This window comes from Caloenas nicobarica, chromosome 5 (genome assembly GCF_036013445.1).
Source record: "Caloenas nicobarica isolate bCalNic1 chromosome 5, bCalNic1.hap1, whole genome shotgun sequence".
Taxonomy (NCBI): domain Eukaryota; kingdom Metazoa; phylum Chordata; class Aves; order Columbiformes; family Columbidae; genus Caloenas; species Caloenas nicobarica.
Genome location: NC_088249.1, coordinates 57,037,226 through 57,053,184, shown reverse-complemented (window position 1 = coordinate 57,053,184; position 15,959 = coordinate 57,037,226). Strand labels below are relative to the sequence as shown.

Below are 15,959 nucleotides of genomic sequence, written 5' to 3'. Positions count from 1 at the left end.
CTGTCTTTGAATACAGAAATCCAGGAAAACAGAATTATCTCAATGTAATCTTGAGTTTTTATAATTTCTACTGCCTGGTCTTATCCCCTCCTCCTCCACCGGCCCGTTCTTTTTAATGTGAGAAGAACCTATATATTTTGTTCTTTTTTTTTTTTTTCTTTTTTACTTTTAAGATTCAGAAAGTTCAGTGGAAAAAATTGGGTGTTCTAGCAGGCAAGTAAATATACTGAATGGAATAAGTCAGTGATAAGATTATTCTTCCTACATTTAAGGGTTTTTGGTTTTGGTTTTTTTGAGATCTCAGGAAAAAAGGAGACATTGTGCAAACTTGTTTGCACGTGTGTGCGCCCATAGAGTTTTGTGGAGTGTAGCATAAGTTGTCTAGAATTTGTGTTTTGGCTTTCAAATTAATATTTTCTTTTAGAAAAAAAAGATATTATTTTATGCATTTGAAAGTTTTAATAACAGTTGGTTTTCTATGATATTTTTGTTCATTATTTTGCTGCAAGAAGAGAAGGGAAATGAGGATAACAACAAGCTCAGAACTATCAACCTTCATGAAGCTAGTACGCAAGTTATCTTAAAACACCAAAACTTAAGAACACTGATGCCATTTCTAAAAGCAAGACACATTATTGAGGAAAAGTTCCTTGTTCTGTTACAGCTGCAAATGAAACCAAGGCACCAAGTCACTCAGTGACAATATAAGTGATACATTGCTAAAAGGGCATTTGCAAGAGCAATGTGAATGCTTAAACACTTTTTCCAAGAAAAGCATGCTGGCTTTGCTGAAATGCTCTTGAGCTCACCAGGCTTCAGCAAGAGAATATACATAGGCTGATTTCATAAGTATAAAGTCACAGAATGATCAAAGGGGAAAAAAAATCCACCTAAGTGAATTAACAACAACATAAAGGGGTGATAATAGTACCTGTGTGGGTTCGGATATGTTTCTGTAGGTCTCCTGAAGTCTTGAATGACTTGGTGCAATTTTCTTCTGTGCACCGATAAGGCTTTTCACCAGTGTGTGTTCGGACATGACTTTTTAACCCATACCCTGAAGATCAAAAGGGATGTTATAATAGTATAAACACAAAATTAGGATACTCATGAACCATCACCATCAAAAGCTGTGCTTGCAGTTCCTATCAGGAAGCTCCCTGATAAGTAAAATTTGCTCTTTTACTCTTCACAAGCTCTTCACTCTACTATACAGAGCAGCAGAACTCTAGATACAGTTTAGAAATTCTTTCATTCTTCATTTAGGAAGAAAGTACACTTCCATAATGTCTCTCCTTTCTTTTAAAGGTATAAACGGTAATGATATTTGTTCTGTCTTCTGAGGAAGCTGTATGCTCTGTATTCCATCCACTTTTTATCTCTTACCACTACTGTCATCAAAAAGACATTTAATTATTCACTTATACAAAACCCAGTGTCATTAATGAAGCCAGCAGTAAAAACTCTACTGCCAGCCAGGCTCCAAACTCTTAATTATTCTAAACCATATTATTAACATCACCACATACATGGGTGCCAACTAGCAGCAGTCATGGACACTCATTCCCTTTAAGATTACTTTTAGGAACTCATTGTCATCAAAAACTCTCCACCAGTCTAAAGTCAACTTTGGATTGGGCCCTCTTTAAATTATTTTGTAAAGAGCATTTTACTAAGATTTTCCTTTCTGCACTGCCCTGAAAAGATCATGACCAAAGAACCCTGAAACAGCCATTTTGGAAAGTGAATCTGAATTTTACTTCCATCCACAAGTGATGTATATATTTCTAAAGAACAAAGAAACAGTCTGTAAGAAGATGACACCTGCCGCAGTTTCACAGTGTGCTCTCCCTAAAACAGCTGAAATTCCTATTATTGATGTTTTTAAAAACACAAAGCATTTCTATTGAGCTGAGAATTAATTCATTCTTACACTTGAAACAAACTCAGTTTCATGATTCGATGCAGGAGAGTTCTTAATCTTTAAACAGGGAGCATTCAGTACTTAAACTGAACTTTATCAAAGACAAGAATCGCTGAACTACAGTGGTACCATGTCTCTGACCAAAAATATGGTATTAACAGACAAAACAGCTGTTTATAGCCATACATCACTCTGTTGCAAGGGAAAAGAATATTATGTTATGCAGTTTTGAATTCCCTTTACAAACACTATGCAATTAAACTTAGGTGCAGCACTTTAAGTGTGGTTTTTTCCCTTTTGACATTTCTCATCAGCATTTCTTTTGCTTGTTTCTGTTCAAAGAAACAGTATTAAATCTATTACATCAGATGAAGTTATTTAAAAAACACCTTAGTTGTTCGAGGTTTTGTGTGTTTGGTTTTTTGTTTTTTGTTTGTTTTCGTTTTAAATAGAGCCTAACTTTTCTAAGCGTCATACGAATTTACATTCAAAGAATAAAATTTAAAGTTTTACTCTTTCCCTTCCATGTTTAATTCTTCATAATTGCATTTTGCATGATCAAATTCAATCTCAGGGAGAGCGGTAGTAGAACAAAGTAGTCTGTACGAAACAGAGTTCACTTCATGAGAAATGTTACTCTGATACAAATTCAATAAAGAGCACTTCATACAGCATCTTTCATCAAAGTTCCTCTGCAGTTTGGAACAGAAGATCAGGTATTTACATTTAATGAAAAGCTGAACCTGTTGGCTATCACCTCATTTAACTTACAGGATTAGTTTCATGTTAAGAAAGGCCTATTTTTTAAATATGAAATCTGACTGTAACGTAATACATGAAAAGTAAGGGAAAGTGTCAAGTGTTTCACCTTACTCCTCCTTCAGTAAATAAAAGTTAAATTCTCTGTCCTTTCTATATGCTATACTAGCTGAAGTGATGACTTTTTTTTTTTTCAGTACTCCCAACCAAATTCTTTACTTAGCAGTTTAAAAAAGACTATATTAAAAACTTACTTTATACAGAGACAAACACTAACAAACAGGAGGAGCTAGTCCACAAAAGATTACCTGTTGCAAACGCTTTGCCACATCCAGGATGTTCACACTGGTAGGGTCTGTCTCCTGTGTGTGACCTTTCATGCACCTGTCAAGACACCCAATACACTGACTTAATGACATGTTGTACCTGATTACTGCAACACAGAAACAGTTCATTCTCAAAGACAACATCTTTTATTTCTCTTCTCTTCCTAAGATTCATATTCAAGTGTCTTCTTTCTAAATTGGTGATTTAAAAAAAAAAAAAAATACAGTAATGATGTTTCCCTAAGACTAAAGATGCCTCTTTCCAAGGTCTAACCTGACCCTTTCAGTCAGTTTTGCAAAAAACCCCACATTTCTGTAAATACACAAAGTTGTCATCATGCAAATACATTAAAGACAGTATCCAAACACGCCTCAGAGCTCACTCTCTGATTTTTGACTCCACTGAGTGCATCTAATGATCCTCCTCTATTGCATGAAATCTCTACAGCAAAGACACCATTTTAACACACAGTCCAGAGTCAATTACTCTCTGGCCCCAGAGTGCTTTGTCAGAGACAAGACAGCACTGCAAGGAGTCTACTCCATCTCAGCCTGTGCTGGCACATGAACAGCTCTACATCCTCACTGTTTCAGTAATTCCTTAATTTAAAAAAGGAAGAGAATTAAGGAGTTGCCACCTGTAAAGAAAAATCTTTCAGCTTTTCACTTTGAACGTTCGATTGTTTTGAAGAGTTAGACTTTGTATTATGATCTTCCAAAAATAGGAATTTTTGCATGGTCATGCATACACATAAAGTAGATAAAGTGAATACTGGATTTCAGAAAGTCTGTGACACTACTGGTAGAAACTATCTCAACACGAGATTTCTTACATGCTAGCAATATAGGAGCCTAATTTGATCCCACACCTGCCCCTACCCAGAACAGCAAGCAAAATCAGCCAAGCACTTGGGACAGCCATTTATTGTAAAATCAATCCAATAAACATTTAACAAAACAGCACCATTACGACTAGCTCTTTGTTAATTTCTGTTACTTTTAACCACATAATCGGGTCAAAAAAAATCATGCCTGCAAAGTAACAACACGCATTTTACATCTCATCACCTTAAGATGGTGAGCTGTTGTGTACAGTTTTCCACAGCCGTCATAATCACAACGAAAGGCTTTCTCTCCACTCTGCTGAGATTTTGCAGTCACTCTTGTTCCGTGTCCTTGCAAGACAATCTTAAGTTGGAAAAAACCCAAATAAACAACAAACCATTAAAAAAAAAGCACAAAACCCCAAACAAACAAAGAAAACAAAGCACAAGGATCACAAAATTCACACACGTTAATTTTGCTATCAAGTCAGAGCTGATTCTGACAGGTTTCTTTTGTTTCTTTGCTATATTGTGTATTTCTTAGTCCTCAATAAATAAACTAAACTAACTAAAAAGCATAATTCTGATGAAAGGACAGAAATTGTAAAAAATAGTTCCTTCTAGCTAGCAAATCTAAATTCATGCAGTAAGTAGCCAAATAACAACAAAGAAAAATAATCTGAAATATAAGGCCAGTGGTAAAACGACCAAATTAGTAGACAGAAGAGGCTAAGATTACATCTAAGGCACTGGATCCATTCCTAAGGGAGATGAGCCATAAATCAAATCACTTTTAAATACAGGTTCATGCAAAGGCCAAACAATAATTACATGCACTTATGAGAACTTCTTGAAAAGTCAGGAAAGCATTTGGTACTTTGTCAGTGATGCATGTGTTCTGATCAAGCTAATTGAAGCAATTTGAGCTAGGTTCTACCTTCCTTTCTGGCATGACACAACAGGAAAATATACAGAATAGCTTTGCAATGCAACTTAAACTCCTTTTAAAGGCTTCTTCATACACTAATATGCAAGAAACATTCACACAGACTGAAGAAAGAGGCAGGAGCCCAAAGGTAAATATCTTGATACAACTGTATGCCAAGTAATCGAGACTATTTTAAAAGGTCTTTCCTTCTTCTAAACCACCTCCCTCTTCTTATGGATCCCATTCCATTCTGAATTGCCAAAAGAACATTTCGCACAATGGATGAGGTTGGCAGGCACCTCTGGAGATCTCCTAGTCCAACACCTCCTGCTCAAAGCAGGGTCAGCTGCAGCAGGTTTCTCACAGCAGTATCCAGCTTGGCTCTGAGCCTTTAAGGATGGAGGCTCTCCTGAAGGCTGCCACCAGCCTTCACATTCCCAACTAATTCTTCTTTGTAAATACAAGGTCCAGCAAAGCGTCTCACCTCACCAGCTGCTCAATAACCTGCCTTAGGTTGCCAATTGCCAGCCCTGATCTCCAGAAACCTCTTGGATTTCATGTGCCCTGTTGTGATGCTCTTCCAGCAGATACCAGGGTGGTGGTTAAAACTCCCCATGCGGACGTGGGCCTGTGAACATAAGGCTTCTTCCAGTTGAATGAAGAAGGCCTCATCTATTTGTTCCTCATCAGCCACCACAGTGCCACCCACACTCTCTGCCAGCTAATTCTGACCCATTGGCTCTGGAGTGGCTCATCCCACAGCAGAGCCAGGGCAGTCCTGCTGTTCTGTCACGTGAAGGGCAGCTGCTCTCCTTGCCTTATGAACGAGCCTGTATCCATCCATCACAGCACTCTGGTCATCTCAACCATCCCACCACAGCTCCCTCCGCCCAGTGACACTGACACTGTAGCCCTGCAACTGCACACAGACCTCCAATATCTCATTCAGACAGATCGGAAATTTGATTGAGAACAACTTCCCTATGGATTCTACAGGGAGGATGCCCCTGGTACCTTCGCACTGCTCTGAAGACTACAGATGCAAAGTTGAATAAGAAATTTTCAACCAACTGAAACATATACCATCACCCCTTCAGAAACGCTTCTCTGGAACCACAGGGAAAAACAACCTCATGAATCCAGAAGCCCATTACTAATACTGGTGTTTAACCTATGATGTAATGAATCACAGAAGTCACTGTAATACATTAAGAATTATGAAGAAGACGCTTGGTTGAGCACCTGCACTTAAGCTTTTTTTTTCCTATCAGTATATTCAGTATTTCTTTGTTTTTTCAGCATATAAAAAAATAAGTATATAGTTGCTAAGATCTACTATAAAGCTGACGTATGCCAAAGTTCAAAAGCAAATTAAAACATTTACAAAATCAGTGTCTGCCCTAGTATCTGTAAGGAAATAACCAGACAAAATTTTACCAATATTGATACCAAGGTGGGGGGAGGATAAAACAAACATTCAGAAAAAAAACAGTTGAACATCACAAGCATTTGTTTGTTCAAATAACTGTTTGCTGACATATGTGTTTCTTCACAATACATTAGTTGGTATGACTCGAGGATATTAAGAAATCAGTAGTATTATTCAACAAGGATAGATAAAGTATTACTGTTATTAGAAAATAACGCACTCTGAAGAAACTGAAAAATTCAGGTGTTAGGAGACACAAAATCAGAAGAACATAGCAAATAAAGCACCTTTATAATAATGTGAAATTTCTTGATAGGAATTGTGTCCTTCAAAATAGTTTTAATTAGATAAAATAAAAACCCCTCTCATTTTAAAAGAAATCACCAATGCATCCTGAGTTTAGACAGGTAGCAGAGGAGAACAAAGATCTTGGATAAGATTTTTATGTTGTACACATACAAACTTCAGTCCTATGGTTCTGCTTTTATTATGAACAGATGGGTACGACAGGTTTGAAAGGAAATAGTGTGTGATAGCCATTTGGTCAAACGGTCTTTTGTTTTCACATGTAGAAATCACGAAGAGGTTTTATGCCTTTTTCTTTGGTGAAAAACCTAACCACATGTGAGTCTGAATGACTGCTTAGCAGCATGACATCTGTTCTGTTCTTGTGTTACCTGTGAACTTAAAAAGTTTATAAAAATTCACTTATTTAATACTATATGCAAATATGAGATTATTTTATCTCTAGTAATATATTACTTCAGAATGAGTTACATGAGGTACCTATATCTACTTACATCAAGATATAATAATGATTAAGATTCTCATAGGTCACTGATAGCTTTGAGACCTTCAGTTGGCCAACTGAAGTTACCTTCAGAATTTGAGACAGGGGTCAGAATTTGAGACTAAACCTCAACACCTTTTGAAATACTAGATCTTTTATTGTTTGGAACATATAATGCTCTGTAAGACTGGCACATTTCCATATGGCATATAAGTTGCCATACATGTAAAAGATAAAGCAACCTCCAGATTCACTTTAATTTGTTTTGGGGCTGAGGCTGAAATCAACATGTAAGTGGATACTGGTTACAGGTCATTTTGCTGGATAGCCTTTTCTAGGTAAAACCAACCAAGAAGATCTTATCCTACTCTTCCTTGAATTTTGCATTTTTGTTGGAGTTGTATCCCTATTCCACTCCACCAGTGTGCAAAGCCTCTACTTTCCTGATTGCATTTTATGGGATATATTCCAATACCGTAACTAATGCATGCATTAGCTATTCTCTCCTTTCACACTCATGCCACAAAGGCAACAGTGGAGTGTCTGCAGCTTTAAACATTGTGAGAACTGGCTTTTTAAAAAAAATAAGAATAGAGAATTTTGAGGTCACTGTCAGAGGTGAGGTGAGCCTCTAAGTCTTCCTTTCACAGGTGTTGTGCTATACCTTGGAAGATATTTTTTCCTCCTTGTTTAATTGATTACCTCTTAAATTAAACAAAAAGGGAAAAGCAGGGCTTCTCTGACCAAACCTTTCTCAACACAATGACTTCTGGTTTTGATTTTTGTTGTTTGAACATGTGACAGTATAGCGGTTTTCCTACTATTTTTGTTGGTGGTCATAATTATTTGAAGGCCAAAATATGTTTTGCTTTGTCTTTTCCTTAAATAAAATGTGTTATGATGACAAATACCACTGTCCTTACATAATTTTATGGATCCCAGGTAAAAAAAAAGCTTAAAGTTTGGTAACTTGCCCCTGTATTTTCCATTGCCCTTTGAACTTACTATTTTCATATTGAAAAGGTTTTTATATGTCTAAGTAATAACAACATGAATACAGAAAAAGAAATGGAAGTATTTTTCTGCTTGTTTAAGTATTCACTAAGAGCAACACTCTTATCTAGTGATTACTTGCAAAACCCACAATAAAAGTCAGGGACTCTAACAGGCCAAGTGGAATCAAGCCAAAGAGAGAACAGTTCCAGGCATAAGAGAAGCAAATAATTCATTGAGTCAGCATTCCTTCTGCTGTCAGTTGATTCTCTGGAAAAGAACTTCTGAAATAGTTACAACTTTACTGATGAAATACTCAGGTCAGCTTGAGAAAATCTTAGAAAACCAACATAATTTTAATTATCTTTTAACAGAAAACCCCCAGGAGTAAGTATTAAAAGATCTTTTAAAAATCCTGTTAAAGGGTCTTGTACAAAGTGAGAAATATGAACTATCTATATAGCTTTGAGACCTAAAATTCCTGAAGGGTAGCAGCAGACTCTAGTTCTTGACTACACAGGACTACCTAGCATCCATGTTGCTGGGCAGAAAAGACAAAAGAAATAGATATATTTAATTATTTTATATTGGGCTACATACCTGCATTTTTTTATCTTGTTCATTTTCAGCTATCATTCCTGTGCCACTAACACTGTCATTTCCATCAATAGACACCTGAAAAGTGAAGTTGAAATTGGAAGAACACTTAAAGGTTATTTTTATTCATCTGAAAAACAGAGAGTTTCAGACAGTTCCTGAAGGCCTATTTCACAGCTCTCTAGCTCCCTCTTGAAACATGGTTATCCTATAGTACATTAGCTTTCATGAAAATCATCACTTGTAGCAGCTGCATTATAGAATAGGTAGAGTGAGCATCTCAAAGTTGACTTAAAACAAGGTAGGAAAGTCTGCAAGAACCAAGTACGTTAAATTAATAGACTGACAAAAGTATTAAAATTAATAAATTTAACAATATTGAGTTCTGCCAAAAAACCAAACACCACAACCACAAGCCAACGTTTACTTATTTTATAATACAGATTTATCTCTCACTCCCTGCTAAGCAGAATTTACTCATTTCGAATAGCATAACTCATTTGGAATCAAAATAGCCAAGACAATGTGATGTATCTCAAATCGAAATAGTCAAAATTACAACAGTTAAGCAAAGACACATGTATTGCTCCATACGCTTATTTTTTTAAAACGGTCTACAGGAAGAGAAAGGCATTGCTGCTTTCCCAGGAGCTTATAAAAGTATTCGAAAGAGTATTAGACATTAATTTGAATTTTTAAAAAATAAAGATAATATTGCCCATTTTAAAAAACAAAACACGACAAACTCACATACATCAACTCAAAAGAACAGTGTCTTATTGGTCACTGTAGAAAAAAAAATAAAGTATACTTCACATAGTTTCTCCATTCCTTAATTGCCCCTGTTTTGTCCACAGGCATTCACAATTATCTCTGCATTCATTACACTCAAGGCTGAGACTGACGCACCAAATCTAGTCTAAGTGATTTTGTTCTTTTCTAAAATGGTTTGGCAGGAACCCTACCTCAGCTGGTAGGCTGGTAGGCCCTTTCACTAAGGAGGTCATAGCAGGCTCCTGAGAACATTAATGGTTGTGTGAAGCATCCTTCTCAAAGCATCAGCTACCAACCTTTTGCTCGGAGACTGATGATCAACTTGTCCCATAAGAGGTTTTCAGACTGTACTATCTTTCTAAATTAGATGATTATGAGCAATATACTTTTGGCAACTCTAAGCTAAAACAGTGAAGAGGGAAGTTCCCAAGCAGAGGCAAGTTTACATTAGAGAGACTGCACATAGAGCCTGCAAGCAGGTGATTCTCGAGTGGTTTTTGGTTTTGTTTTTTTTTTAAAGGAAGCAATAGCCATTTTGGGACCTTCTCCTGCAGAACATTTGAAGAAAGGAGAGAGAACCTGAACAGAAAGGAGACTTGAATCACTTCATCCTGAACTTCCTGCTGTTGGTTGAGAAAGGAACTGCTGACATGAAATTAAAAGTTCATCAACGCCACAGCAAACCAATCATCCAAATGGAACGTGCACACGTGTGTAGACATACACAAGTCCCAGGAACTCTACTGTTCCAGCAGCTGTGATGTTGCAGGAAAACATCTTATGGAAAAAAAGCGTGTGTCATAACCTCTTCACAATTCCATTCCTCTTGGATCTCTTTGTATGAACTCTCTTACAGAGTTTCTACACTGATCTCGAACAGCCTTCTGATCTTTGCTATTTCCACCTGTTATGTAGGACATGGGAACAGAGAAGAACAACCATTCTCCAAATCCGCCTTCAAAATTTTCTTCACCCTTTTAAGTTTTGAAGATAAAACCTTCAACGTCAATGAAAGCAGCAAGAAACCCAATTTTAAAACACTTTATTGCAGTATTGGAGAATTCTAGAAGGATTCCAAGGAAGATCTTTGAGTTCCTCCTAAAAGGCTGTCTTAAATTCTAAAGAAAGATGTAGTCTGCCTTCAACCAAGAACATATGAATACCTATACTGAGTCAAACTAAAGGCTGATCTAGTGCACCATTTTGTTTCCAACAGCAGCCAGCAGCAGATGCTAGACAAGACGAAAGGAACAGGCCAAGCATTTAGTGATACATTCCCAGAAATATTCTTCCAACCTCCAAGCAATTTGTGGCTTAGGAACTCCCTGAACTAGAAGTCACATGTTTCTACCTAATAGCCCTGGATACATTTTTCTTCTATGAATTTATCTAACTACCCTTTGAATCCAGGGACATATTCGCATCCACACTATCCTACAAGCAGTGCCATGGCTGTTTGAAAAAAATATTCTTCCCTTGTTTTTCCTGAGCCTGTCACCTGAGAATTCATCTGCTGTCTTCCAGTTCTTACTCTAGTAAAGACAATGACAAGTCACTACTCTTCTCTGTGCCACTTAAAATTGTATAAAATTCTATCATGTACTTACCTCATGTATTTCATATGTTTTGTCATCATTGTTGCCCCTTCCTGTACCTTTTTCAATGTTCCTATACCAGCTGCTATGAAAAGTATACATTGCCTCACTACAAAGCATACATGGACATGGAGCGGAATCACGAACCCACATTTCTCCTTTTAAGAGAAAGACAGGGTTGTGATGATCGAGCTGTTATTTGCTTTTGTATGTAAACCAGGTGCAATATTTGGAAACTCACTTCCACTGACTTTCCCTGAGAGGCTCTATCGGTACCTTTCAGAATAAGGTTTCGAGATGCAAGCTTAAAGAAAATAAACAGAATTTTTCCTAGACACACACAAGTACACTACAGAAACCAAATTCACAATACAGAATTTAAAAACACATGTTGAGATAAATAAGGACAAAAACGCAAATTTGTTTGCATTTCTTCTGTTTCTTCTTCACCTCAAAACAGAAACTTATAACCAATTATGATTAATATAGCTCTTTGTTAAGAAGCCCACAGTTATGACTGATTTAAACCTAAATTAAATAGTAGCTAGGGAATGTGTAAAAGCTTGTCACTACAGCTCAACTAACCTTGAATTACCTTTTATTTTATGACATGTTAAGGCATAGCCAAACACAACACAATGTGACTGGCCCTCTTAGGATCTCCTCAGTTACAACAGACAGAAGCATAATAGAATGAATAGTGTATAAGCCATTTAATTATTCTAACTGGCCTTCTCCCCAAATTTGACAACTCTCAGTGACACTAGAGGACAGATTTGGAAATTTATTCTACTCTTTTTCCAGAGCAACATAGGCACTGATGGTAACTATACAGCAACTGGGACACTGCTGATTATAAAGTCATGGTAGTTGCACCACCCATTATATGTACATCATGCTTTACAGAAGTCCAGCAAAGTGGACAACATGAATTTTGAGTATCATTTTACTGTTGACAGTATGGATCAAAGCAGTTTTTTCCAAAGTCAGTAACTGATTGCCTATTTTACACTTCATGTGTTGTCCTCACCTGGTATACTGGGCACAACTCCTCCCAATACAAGCAAAAAAAAAAATCTGGCAATAGAGCCTAAACAAGAATAATTTAACTTTGTCCTTCTTTCCAAACAGCGTCCTCTCAAGAGGTTCCTTTCCAATGCTATATTTGAGAGAAAATTACTATTTAGTTATCTAAATCACTTTACAAATCAGTCTGACTCCACATCATTTCAGTGTGCAATCTCTTCTTTTTATGCGCTACACACTGGAGTCACTCATCATAGTGAAGCACTATCATGACAATTTGGTGTTCTCTCTTCTACAAGTCTGAAGACTCTCTTAACTATCATTTTAATTCTTAGATCACAATTGGCTTTTGCTGCCAAATATCTTGCAATGCTACCTTAAAGCATTACGGAAAGAGACGATGTACTTTGATATACCTTGGCAGCGTATTGCTCCAAAGCGCTGATGGTATCTGCGTCAATGGCAGCATCTCCTGTGTGCAGACCTGCCACCGTGCCATCAGCTTGAATGGCCAAAATGGTGTCTGACTGGGGCATCTGCACCGTGTGGTGAATGTAAGCAGTCGTTCCATCCTCCAGCTGGACTGCTTGCAATGCACTCTGGTCATAACTGTCTGAGAAATAATATTACAAAATGTTATGAAAGAAAAAGAAATGTCTGCATGTGACATGTGAAACTACTGCTGTTTAGGAAATGTCTCCTGAAGGCATATATATGTATAAAATACACAAGAACTGTAATCACTAGTATACAAGAAATAGAAACACTTAAATTATTACCATGAATAGCACTGACCAATTTTTTTTTCAAGACAGCATCTCCCACAGTTTTGTTTCTGCACGCTTATAAAGGTGCAAAACCAATTTTATATTGGTCTAGCTTTATCTGCAAAGGAAACCAGAAACACGAATGTGCTTTCCATCTTATATCCACTCATAATAAAATGGAAATAATATAACACATGTACTGAGGTAAATACTTCAGATTTTTCAATTCATAGATCTGAGAATTTTAAGAACAGAATCATTTTCTACCCTACTACCTAATGACATCAATAGCATGATCTTTGAAATTCAAGTCAATCTCTACATTCTTTAGTTCAAGAGGGATCGACTGATGCTTACCTGCTTTCTCTTCTCATTTTCACATGCAATTATTGCTGCAATCTGTATAAGGGCTTACATTGTCTCCTAACATGACATACACTGACTATAATGTGATCCTAGGCTAAAAAAAGTGAAATACGCTGGTTTTGATTCTGTTTATAACTGTTACATGAGGTCCAAACATGGAAGTGAACCAGTCTCATTTCAACGATTTCCAGATGTCACAAAGTAAAAGCAACAAGTAATCTGCATTGGGAATCACACTAAATGTCATCAATCTAAAAAGAGTACCAGATTTAATACTGCTGAAGTTCTGTTGAACCCTAACGTAATAAATCACACTTAAAAAAATTACCTTTTGAGGTGTGATGAATAAATGCTGTAGTTCCATCTTCCAGCTGAACTGCTTGTCCGTCTTCCAGACGCAAGCTGTCCCCTGTTCAGAAGGATTACAATGCTTCAACAATAGTTTGAAAAGTCCATTAGTCGAAAAGATTTAACACTAAATACCTAGGATTACAAAATACCTAGGACCTCTTCATGACTGTTTTCATTAAAATAAGAAATCAAGCTATTATAATGACCATTAATGACTTAATATCAATATTTAGCAGTAATACATTGTTTTAGAATACATTTGTCGTATTATTACACTCACTGCTTTTAGACATGGGTACATGTTGAACATAAGCAGCAGAACCATCTTCTAACTGAATCACTTGGCCATCCATTAATTTACCATCTGAAATACACAATTAGAATTCTTAAAAAATATTCTGCATGACACAACACAGTTTAAACACACAGCTGATACCTTCAGGATTGAAATATCAATAAAATATCACAGAGAAATAATGTTCAGTAAAGAGTAAGTACACTATGACTACAGAGAGGTTTTAAAATTCTGGGATAAAAACGAGAAAAGGCCTGATGTCCTATGCAGTAGGAGACTGTTGATATTTCAGTGTGAAGTGTTAACGAGCATCTTACTTTTGTTTGGCTAACGTTCTGCATTTGATATCTGCATCTTATTAGTAGCAGAAATAAATATTTATTTTATAGTATTACTGTAACACCTGTAATTCCCAGTTGGAACTGGAGCTTCATAAACATTGCACAGATTTTGCCTGACTTCACAATCGAAAGGAGTTTACAATCCAAAAACAGGGTTACAAAGGGGAATCCTATCTCAATACCAATCAACTTCTAGTCATTCACCTACCTTTAGAATTGTGCTGTATGTAAGCAGTGGAGCCGTCAGCAAGGGTCACTGCTTGCAAACTTACACCTTCCATGTTTTCTAAGTTGTCACCATCTAGCAAGGAAAAAAGTTCACATTCACTATTACCAGCATCAAACCGTAAAAATCACAACTTAACCACCTCTATAAATGATTACATTGCCCTAAAGCATGACGATTTCAGAAATTATAATAGGAAACAGTTCTTAGTCGCTTTCTAGTTTTTGAACCTTGAACAAATACTAGAGTCATATGTTCCAGATTTTGCTCTGTAAACATGATAGTTAGAATGATATTTTCCTTAAATAAAAAAGTTACAATGTCACTGAATAACTAACTACAAAGCAGACGTTTTAGGAGAAATATTATTTAGGCCATGAGTGTCAACAGTGAAACAATGATATACATACTTGTATTGGTAATTTTGTTTTGTACACTACTACCTGTCATTCATCTACACAAATCTATTTAGAATAAAACACAGGTTTAGGAAAAAGTTTTTAATCATGTAATATCATAATGATGCTGTCAGAAAACATCAAGTTTAAACCAAACCTAGATCAATCTATTTTAAAACTCAGCTTCTTTACACATGCTTAGACATAAACTGAAGCTTCAAAGTATAAACAAGTAAAGTTATAATGAGAATAAAGTCAGATTTTATATTTCCTATTCTGCCACATTTACACTCCGATTACCTTAAGAGATCAGTTCCTTTCAGAATTAAATTAGTGAACTTAATCTCAGTTAATTAAGAACGATTCGAGTTACGTTTTTTCATTCAGGGTACACCAGGTTAGTTTTAGAGTTTTATCTGAATTTCAAACAGAAAAGACACAATAATGTAGAGATACTTTAACCTGAAGGTTCACCTTGCACGGCTACAGCTTCTGTTAGACACAGAGTCACATGCTGGGCCTCCATTCCTCCTCCAGAAAATTCAGTCATTCCCTGAGAGTCTCGATTTATCTGAGCTAATAACATTGTCTACCTAGAAAGAAAATATTCACAAAATATAGATACAAAATTTAAATACAGAACTAGTTAACGACAATCCAAGTTTAATTAGATTTTTATAGAGCTGCTACAAATATTTTATGTTATCTTCTGCATAAAGATGCAATGAATGATTGACTTGCCTGGAAAGTACTTTAGAGGAAAAAAAAGTTATTTGAAGTAAATGTTACTACTTCAATTAACCAAGCTATTAAGAACTTCAGATAGCTGTTACTAAATTGAAGTGCATCAACCACATTTAGATTCCAGTTAAATAATAATTATTTAATCAATGTATAAAGAGTGGTGGTAATGATGGTAACTACGGATATCTTTTTGTCCTCAGAATTAAAATAAAGCTGAGAATTCACCCACTGCCACCCATGACAACAGCAGGGTTTTAACTATATAAATTAAACATCTCCCCAGTGTCTGTAGGAGACTGAGAATCTATCATACACTGGTGAAATACACACTTTATTAGTAAGCCTGACTGAATGATACAACTATTTCCCTAAACTTTCCAGGGAGGTTTCTACTTAACAAAAAAAAAAAAATCCTCCCTTGAAAATAATAAAGTATCTAATGACAAAAAGTTTTATTAAAACAACAGGATAGTGACTGGTGAGTGAGAGTCACAACTCTGCATGTA

The 15,959-nt window shown here is 36.2% G+C and overlaps 1 protein-coding gene across 2 annotated transcripts in view; it reads right to left on the bottom strand.

Moving 5' to 3' along the window:
- ZNF143 (zinc finger protein 143) overlaps positions 1-15,959 on the bottom strand; it is a 37,727-nt gene that overhangs the window by 10,052 nt on the left and 11,716 nt on the right. Inside the window, exons 2-10 of one of the 2 annotated variants that reach the window (XM_065635585.1) lie at positions 15,172-15,302; positions 14,294-14,386; positions 13,730-13,813; positions 13,427-13,507; positions 12,382-12,578; positions 8,574-8,648; positions 4,078-4,197; positions 2,992-3,067; positions 932-1,057 (exon numbers count right to left, since the gene is read on the bottom strand). In XM_065635585.1, the coding sequence (XP_065491657.1) occupies positions 932-1,057; positions 2,992-3,067; positions 4,078-4,197; positions 8,574-8,648; positions 12,382-12,578; positions 13,427-13,507; positions 13,730-13,813; positions 14,294-14,386; positions 15,172-15,295 (976 nt within the window). In that variant the 5' untranslated portion in view covers positions 15,296-15,302. The remainder of the gene's footprint in view (positions 1-931; positions 1,058-2,991; positions 3,068-4,077; positions 4,198-8,573; positions 8,649-12,381; positions 12,579-13,426; positions 13,508-13,729; positions 13,814-14,293; positions 14,387-15,171; positions 15,303-15,959) is intronic. The other variant, XM_065635586.1, reaches the window with a different exon arrangement.